The sequence below is a fragment of the Mus caroli genome, chromosome 3 (assembly GCF_900094665.2).
Source record: "Mus caroli chromosome 3, CAROLI_EIJ_v1.1, whole genome shotgun sequence".
In the NCBI taxonomy this organism is placed as follows: Eukaryota; Metazoa; Chordata; class Mammalia; order Rodentia; family Muridae; genus Mus; species Mus caroli.
This window is the reverse complement of record NC_034572.1, coordinates 119,204,590-119,213,474: the sequence shown is the minus strand read 5'-3', so window position 1 is coordinate 119,213,474 and position 8,885 is coordinate 119,204,590. Positions and strand designations below refer to the sequence as shown.

At 36.4% G+C, this 8,885-nt stretch overlaps 1 protein-coding gene across 2 annotated transcripts in view; it reads left to right on the top strand.

Moving 5' to 3' along the window:
* The window catches only part of Ugt8 (UDP glycosyltransferase 8), a 62,452-nt gene that overhangs the window by 50,050 nt on the left and 3,517 nt on the right, over positions 1-8,885 (top strand). For both annotated transcript variants that reach the window (XM_021158526.2, XM_029475273.1), the window contains exons 3-5: positions 2,239-2,381; positions 3,642-3,718; positions 5,995-6,214. In XM_021158526.2, the coding sequence (XP_021014185.1) occupies positions 2,239-2,381; positions 3,642-3,718; positions 5,995-6,214 (440 nt within the window). The remainder of the gene's footprint in view (positions 1-2,238; positions 2,382-3,641; positions 3,719-5,994; positions 6,215-8,885) is intronic.

The following is an 8,885-nucleotide window of genomic DNA, read 5'->3' as shown; positions in this document are numbered from 1 at the left end:
GGAACCGCCAGACTGATTTCCAGAGTGGTTGTACAAGCTTGCAATCCCACCAACAATGGAGGAGTGTTCCTCTTTCTCCACATCCTCACCAGCATCTGATGTCACCTGAATTTTTTATCTTAGCCATTCTGAGAAGAAAGGACCGAAGTATCCACACTTTGATCTTTGGTCCTCTTGAGCTTTATTTGCTCTGTGAATTGTATCTTGGGTATTTTGAGCTTTTGACCTCACTCGGGATGATATTTTCTGGTTCCATCTATTTGCCTAAGAGTTTCATGAAGTCATTGTGTTTAATAGCTGAGTTGTGTGTGTGTGTGTGTGTGTGTGTGTGTGTGTTTCATTTCACTTCATGCCAAATAAAAACTAGAGAAGTATTTTTTAAAAACTTAAACTAAAGTTTACTAAAACTCTGGGATGTTTCAAATCTTTGTGAAAGAAATTACTTCATTTCTGTGAAGCTTCCTGAATCTGGATAAACTTTTTCCAAATAGTATTGATCCTAAAATTGAGTGGTAGGTTGTAACTTAAATGAAGGCAAGACAAGGAAAATGTGCTGTGTTCTCTACGAAGCTTTGTACATGTCTCAGATATGTCTGCCTCAGAACTGTGCATAAAATTTAAATTGTGAGTAGATTTGCTTCTTGTTCTTACTTAGAACCTAGAGATATGATGCTTAAGTTTTCATCATGTGAAATAAGGCTTGGTAAATGTAAGATAATGTTAGTTTTAATCTGAAATTGAGGTAGGCTCTGTTTCTTTTATACAATTATAAATCAAGTTTCTGAGAAAATAATGCTAAGATAGGTTTTTACCCAACAATCAAAGTGTTCTTACTTCACTGGCTACAGGGCTCTACCATTCACTCTCCTTCTTACAGGATTTTGATTCTCTAATTCATTTGGGATATAAACTGCATTCCATCCCTTCCTTCTCTAGGAATGAAATGTCATAACGCACCTTTATACAAACATTATTAAATAAGGAAAAATGTATGTCACATGTTCTCTTTTTGTTTTTTTGTTTTTTTTTTTTTTTCCCTTTGGAGACAGGGTTTCTCTGTGTAGCCTTGGCTGTCCTGGAACTCACTCTGTAGACCAGACTGGCCTTGAACTTAGAAATCCTCCTGCCTCTGCCTCCCAAGTGCTGGGATTAAAGGCGTGCGTCACCACTGCTCTGCTGTGTGACATGACTCTTACCATGTAGTACTCCTTGGCTGTGATTTAGTGTGTTCTAAAAAGTGGTGTAAAACTGTAAAACTACAACAACACAAGACTGCAACCCAATGATACTGAACAGAAAGGCAGGGTCTACATAGTGGCATTGATAGGAGGCTCTAGACCACAAATACTACTACAAAACTGAGCCCCACCCTCTTTTGATGACAGCCAATGGCATACCATCCAGTAGATAGCAGAGTTGTCCTTAAGGGAGTTTTGTGTCCTCAAATGTTGCTGGACCCATTACTGTTCACACGGTAACAGCCTCTACAACCTGGAGAAAGATTCATTCAAGAAGACTTGCATTAACCTAAAACTTGTGCTTACAGCACATAACTAACAGGAGTGCTACCCATGTAAGGAACTGCTTTCATTTTTATGCATATCAACCACCCCAGCCAAAGTTTGAAAAGACTCACCGAAGAGTATAGCTGGAAGTGTTGGCACATAGTCAGTTGAATCTTTTGCTTATATTCTCACATTTCTAACCAGCAATAGATTAACGATTAAAATGTTCTGACCTTTGGGATTTGATCCTCTCAGCTATTGTTTTTTTTTTTCCTTTTTTTTTTTTTGAGTTGATATTTAGTGAAGGAGAAGAAGAAGGAGAGGCAGAGACAGAGACAGAGACTATGACTGTTTTTCTTACATGTATGTATGTATGCACAGTCTATACATACCTGTATACCTGTTATGGGTATAGATCAAAAGGGATTGCCATAGTCCTAGAAACTATAGTTACAGACAGAGTTGTATGTATGGATTGGAAACTGAACTCAAGTCCATTGCAAGAGTGGTAAGTGTTCATAATCCGTAATAGCTGCAAAACTTCTCTGTCTCCTGACATAAACCTTTTAAACCAGTTTGTAGTTTTATAGAGGAAAGTTCCATGTGCTGTTCTTACTTTGTTGTTGTTGTTGTTTGTATAAGGAAATTATATGAAGACTTTTCAAAGTTACATTTTTGATGGCACTGACTTGTATTGGTCTTCATAAAATTGTTTTCCATATTTTTGTTGCAGGATCTGCAGAGGTGGGTAAACGGTGCTCAGGAACATGGCTTTGTCCTGGTGTCTTTTGGAGCTGGTGTCAAGTATCTGTCAGAAGACATTGCCAACAAACTGGCAGGAGCTCTGGGGAGATTGCCTCAAAAAGTGATTTGGAGGTAAGGTCATGATAATTCAGAGTAGCTTTTACTGTTGAAACCCAATATCTCCCTATTTAGTCTTCATACCCTTGTAGAACCTAGCACCTTGATTCGCTGGCTAGATGATCTTGAAGTTTTATTGTATTTCTACTGCATTGAAATGTAAAACTTATTCATAAATGTCTGTAGTTGATAAGATAACTGTATAGAATATATTCAGAATATATTGTGGAATGAGATAGTCTATATTAGAGTCAGTTTTATGTTTCCTCCAGCTAAAACCTCCACTTTTTTCTTGTTTTTAAATTTTAGTTGTAATTTCATGCCTGTCTATATATTTTTTCAAATCAGTTTGGAATAAGGCAGTTAATGATGCATGAGTAAACGACTTAAATACTTCATTAATCCAAGTACTTTGTACTCTACTTTTAATGTCTCATGTCTATTAATATTTCCAGACTCTTAATCTGAGAGACTGAGCTTCTAAAACTCTCAGTACCTCACCAGCTAATTAATATTGGTTAAGATAAACTCAGGTACATTCCAGCTTCCACCGAAGGCCTTGCAGCGTGGAATCAAGCCTGCACACTTCATTGAGCATGCATTTATTTGTAGTCCTGGAGCTCAGTTATATTAGTGAATACAACTCCACAAAAAGGAAAAAGGATCTCCGAGATATTATATATACTTTGAATTGTCTAGGCTTTATCACAGTGTGTACGTCTGGGCTAGGGAATGGGCATTGACTGGACAGAGCTTCCCCTTCTTACTTCAGTTCCATTGGGATTTCGCTGTCAGGCTTGCTAATTCAGATCATCCTTGTACCTTATTGAGGACTCTTGTCACCTTCATAGTTGTGAGGCACATTTGATGTTCACCACATAGGAAACAGCCTGACTATGTGCTTTGCTCTGCCAATTTCTGTGGACCCAAGGCAATGAAGCATACTTTCTGCTGCCGTTCAGTGTTGGCACTGGCTTGCAAGGGTGGAGGTTAGTGACAGCTCAGGGGTTATTTTTCTTCTTTCTGCATACTTGTGTAGAATTAAATTTTGCAAATATTCATTTGGGTCCCCACATCTACAATAATAGATAGACTTTATGAGAAAATTATCTTATCTGTTTATATGTGTAATATTTTTATTGATACTAAACCAAAACTTTACTCAGAAGAATATGAGTAATTTATCATATACCATAACACTAGTTAAGTTTACAAAATTAATGTGTGTTATAAAGCTTCACTTCTGAAAGACCCGTTGTCTGGTATCTGTTTTAGATTTTCTGGAACCAAACCAAAGAACCTAGGAAATAACACTAAGCTCATAGAATGGCTGCCTCAAAATGACCTGCTTGGTAAGTCAGTAGCTGACCTCACTTGACTGATAATGTGAACATGATGGTAGTATAGGAGTGGTTCGGAAAGTGTGCGCGGCATCATTCTTACTAGTACTTCAATTCTCAAAATTCAGACTACTGATCCAGAATTTGGTTTGTTGTAAAATCATTTGTAAAATTCAGCTCCTGAAATCTCTAATGAAATATTTTAAACAATCACCCAATTTTAATGTCTATAAAACATACATTAAATTGTGTAAGCTAGTAGCAATATATAAAGCCATATCTGATTAGCTTAGTTTATAACACCAGTTAAACCAAAAACAAACAATAACTGATGCTATATTCATTTACAGATGTATCTAAATCTTAGATAATTTGGCAGTTATTCAGTTATCTGAAAAAAAGCAAAAAATAAGGGAAATATTTAAATTGAATTTGATCATTTGCCTTAATTATTCCTAAATTACTAGGTAGTTTTGATAAAGAAACATTTGTTTTAAATTTTATTTGTTGTTATTTTGATCTTAAACACAAAATTAAAATAATATTGATTAAATGCTTATCTTTTAAGTTATGCATAAATATGTTATTTTACTTTGTTTAATGAGTACACACAGTAAAAGTGAAAATTTTCATTTATTAAATTTATTCATTAAATGCCATGTCAACCCTTTCTGTGTAATAAACAAATAATAAGAAAGTTGTTGACCTGAGCAGTATTGACTCACACTTATGCATAATTAATAATAAGTATTAAATAAAATGACATATTTTAAAAATGATCTTAAAATACTAGTAACAACCTTAAAAATACTTTAAATTTATTTTAAAATATACTTTCTAGATGCTACAATAGTCTTAAGAGCAAGACACTTACTTATTATTATTATTAATTATTTTATTTAAAAGCAGTTTAGTACTTGTACTCAACTATATAGCTTCGGAGTCTTGCCTTTGGCTCCTAGTGCTGGAATCATAGTTGTATACCACCAAGTGGTTAAATAATTGGGGTGTGTGTTCCGTCACTGAGGACTGAGTACAGGACCTCACATGATTGACAAGCATTCTCCCATTACCATCTCCACTCACAAATCCAGCTATTTCAAAATTTCACTGTAAAATGGTGAAAAACTTTTATACATAATTCCTCTCGACCTAACTCATTCAAAAATCTAATAAATGAAACAGCAAAAAACGAACACAATCTTTTCCCTTTGCTTCCCTTCTTTTCCTTCTCTTTTCTATGTCTTTGTTATGGTGGCTTTAGAATCCATGTAAGGTAGGAATTAGCAAGAAAACAAAATCCATAGCAAAGTAAAGCATTAGCTAGCTCAGTGCAGCAGTATGATGCTTTTACCTAGGAACATCCGACCTTTACGTGTGGATCAAGAGCTAAGTGCAGCTGTTTAATGTCCTGGGAGAAAGACCTCCTCAAGCTTCCTCGGGTTCCTCTTATCTCGGTGTTCTGACTTTTCCAAGGATAGTCTTTTCACAGTACTCTGAGCGACACCTCTGCAGGTGCCGTGATGAATCCTGTAGTCAAAGACTCATTCAGGACTAGAAGTAGGCTAAACTTCTGTCTTCTCCCTTCAGCCTTAGTCCACCTTTTATTCCTATACCAACTCGACTTGTTCTGAATACTGCTACCAAGACTACTCTTGAATCTAATCCTTACTTAGTAAGGGCTAGGCACTCTCTATATAGCACTAGGAGAGACACAGGCACTGAGAGCCTATTAGTATGAGAATTTGTACAGAGTTTTCTACCTGGTATTTAATAGGTTTGAATTACTGCATCCTTATAGAATTTATTTACTGGCCAACAGCACATTTCCTAAGCATACTTTTTTCTTTCACTTCATATGCAAATTTTCATCTCTGTAATGATATACAGCCCCATTTACTAGAAGGAATACCTCCTTAAAATTTTGACCAGCTAACCTTTCCATTCCTATGACAGCTAAATATTACAATACTACATCTCTTATAGTTGTTGTCCTGACTTTCTGTTTATGTTTAGCAATTAAAGTGTGTTTTGCTAGTCACGTGAAATTTGTGCTTTAGAGAATGTCTTATATTTCATGATTAATGTTATATGTTTAAATTACCTAAAATGACTTTCAGCTGATATATGTAACAATCATTTTAATTGGTATAAAGAATGGATCAATGAAATGACCTCTTTAAAAATTCATGTATTAAAATGTAATTTACTATTGTGTTGGTCTTGTAAGAAGTTCTGGATAAATATGGAGTAATAATATAAGGTTTTTTTTCCTTTTTATCTTTTAGGCCATTCAAATATCAGAGCCTTCCTAAGCCATGGTGGTTTGAACAGTATATTTGAAACTATGTATCATGGTGTCCCTGTAGTGGGAATCCCACTGTTTGGAGACCATTATGATACTATGACTAGAGTACAGGCAAAAGGCATGGGGATCTTATTAGAATGGAATACAGTTACTGAAGGAGAGCTGTATGATGCCCTGGTGAAAGTTATCAATAATCCCAGGTAAGGTTTCTACTCATATAAGGCAGATAGATGATAGTATGTATACATGCATTTATCACAATTGTTCACGTACATGCTTACATTTAATTACACAGTATATTGGCAGTAAGTTTTCTGTAATTCCGCCATGGAGGGATATAGCTCTTATATCCTTGTTATTTCTTGTGTATGTTTTCCTAAAATGTGAAGTCAAATGTAACAGTCATTTAGCCATCCATGATGGTGACCCGGAGGTTTTTGCCACCAAGATTTGTTAGACAGAGAAACAAAGGTGGGAACAATCTCTGGTGTGTCATTTACCTTTGATACCCATTGCACTAGTTATACATGTCATAGCTGTGACAAAGTCCTTGACAAGGTGTGACACGGAAGAAGAAGAATTTTGGCCCTTGGTTTGAAAGTATAACCTGGTGCCAGTGACAAAGGCCTGATGGCAGGAGTGCCTACAGCTGTGGGTATGGGAGCTTCCTCACATCTTGATAGGAAAGCAGACTGGAAATAGTGCCACCATTCTGACTTTCTGCATTTTCCTCAGCCCAAATCCCCAACTGTTCTCACACACATATACAGAAATATGTGTCTCCAGGAATTCTAAATCCACCCAAGTTGACAGTGCTGATCAGCCATCACTGGCCGCTGCCTTGTATCTGAGGTTTGGCTATTACTGTAGAAATGAGGCAGTTGAAGCTCAAAGAACATCAGTAATTTGCCTACAGTCACACAGCTATTCAAACCCGAACAGAAGACAGACCTATCTGATTCTTCCTCTGCACTCTCCATCCTGCCTGGCTTTCCCAGCACGAGCTGTGGCTGAGATGGATTTGCTCATGTGAATGATGAATTAGAATCTTTATTTTGCCTTTTAAATTCTTGATGTGTCCTGAGTTAACCCACTTCACAAGTGAGTCTCAGTGGGCAGCTGGCCTGGGTACTTTTAAACAAAGCAGTGATTTTCTTCATTTAAAGGCATGATGTTTAGTATATCATGTTCTTCAAATGACAGTAAATGACTGAAGAAAGTATTCTAAATTTCTCTTTATACCTAGGTGGTGTGGCTGAACACTGTGCTGACAGCCATTGCTATAAGAAATGCTGATGGAAAAATGGTTTCTTATAAAAGCAGTGAAGCTTAATTATAAAATTTCTGAGTCATCCAAGGTTCATTATTCTGCCTTTTGTAGGCTTGGAGGTGGCCCTCATCTATCAGTCAGTGTCTTAGACACAAATGTGGCATGTGGAACAGTGTGTTCTGTGCCTCAGGCACCTGTATACTACCCCTTCTAGAATATTTATTTCTCATGCATTTTGAGACATGACTGTTCTTAGGAAAATATTTTTCCACAGGCCTTCAAAATCTAAAGGAAGGATTTGGGGTGGTAGAGTTGGAGAGCTACTAACTTTGGGTCATTCTATAAGAACATTACGAAAAGTAGTTCAGCCAGGTAATTTGTGTATTTGTTCTGACTGTGGAACTAGAGATGGAGCCCAGGGGCTTGCACATGCCAGGCAAGCACTCTTCCATGAGCTCCATTCCCAGCTCAGGTTAGCAGTGTTCTCTGAGGTGTGAGCCAGCATGAATTAGAGAAGGATCAGGTTATACTCATTGCATTGCACTGAAATCCTAACTGCAGTTTTGAAGTACACTTGGATATGTTCATTGTGCCTGCCATTCCCTAGATGTCATTATATAACCTCAAGTAATCTTGCTAAACAAAGTATTTTTATTGTTGGTTGGTTGCTTGCTTGGTTGGTTGATTGGTTGGTTTTGGCTTTTTAAACCTAAAACCTACATGTATTACAGTCCTACTTCCTTTACTAGAGCCTTGGTTTTGCTTAATGAAAACCTATTACCTTCTTATAACTAAACCGTAAATGAAGATGAACTGATCCTTATAATACCACTAATCTAAGTCATTGTCAGCTTTTACTGTTCAAGTTTCTTTTACATAAATTCATAAAATATAATGTAGTTTAATTATAATCAAGAAGGAAAATGTGTAAAATATTTTGCTTCATTTTTTTCTGTTTTAAGGAAAATCGTTTATCCATATATCATTTTTAAATAAAATAGAATAAGAAGAAATCTTTCACTTTCTTTTGGCAACAGACAAAAAGTGTGTTATATTGTAATGCAAAATGTGGGTTGGCTTATAAAGTTTGGGTAAAAATTTTAAGTCATGTTCATCAGGACTTGTTATAGAGGAGATAGTTATAACAGAGTAAATGTGTCTTTAGAAGCTGTATCTTGTCATAGCATGGATATAGAAAAATCCTACAAGTGATTATCTTGGCTTGCTACTGACCTCAGTCCTAGTTCCCTTCCATTCATTTCCCTCACTTGTTACCATGTCTCTTACAGGCTAAATAGTTAAAGCTACAGCTACATCATAACAGGAGCACCACATCAATTCATGTAGCACTGTACACTGATGATTGCACTGTAGAGGCACACTCATCAGATAGCTCATCCTGTTCTCTGGATTCTCCTTTCTTCATACCCAACACTGTTATCACTATGGCTAGTGTTCTGCACCTCGGGGGGATACTCCCTGTTCACTAGATCTAACCTAGTCCTGCAGGTTGTGAGCATTGTAATTGCCTCTGAATTCCCTTTACTTACTTTCACATTGAATCCTGAATCTTCTTTTTCTTTCTTTTTTTTTTTTTTTTT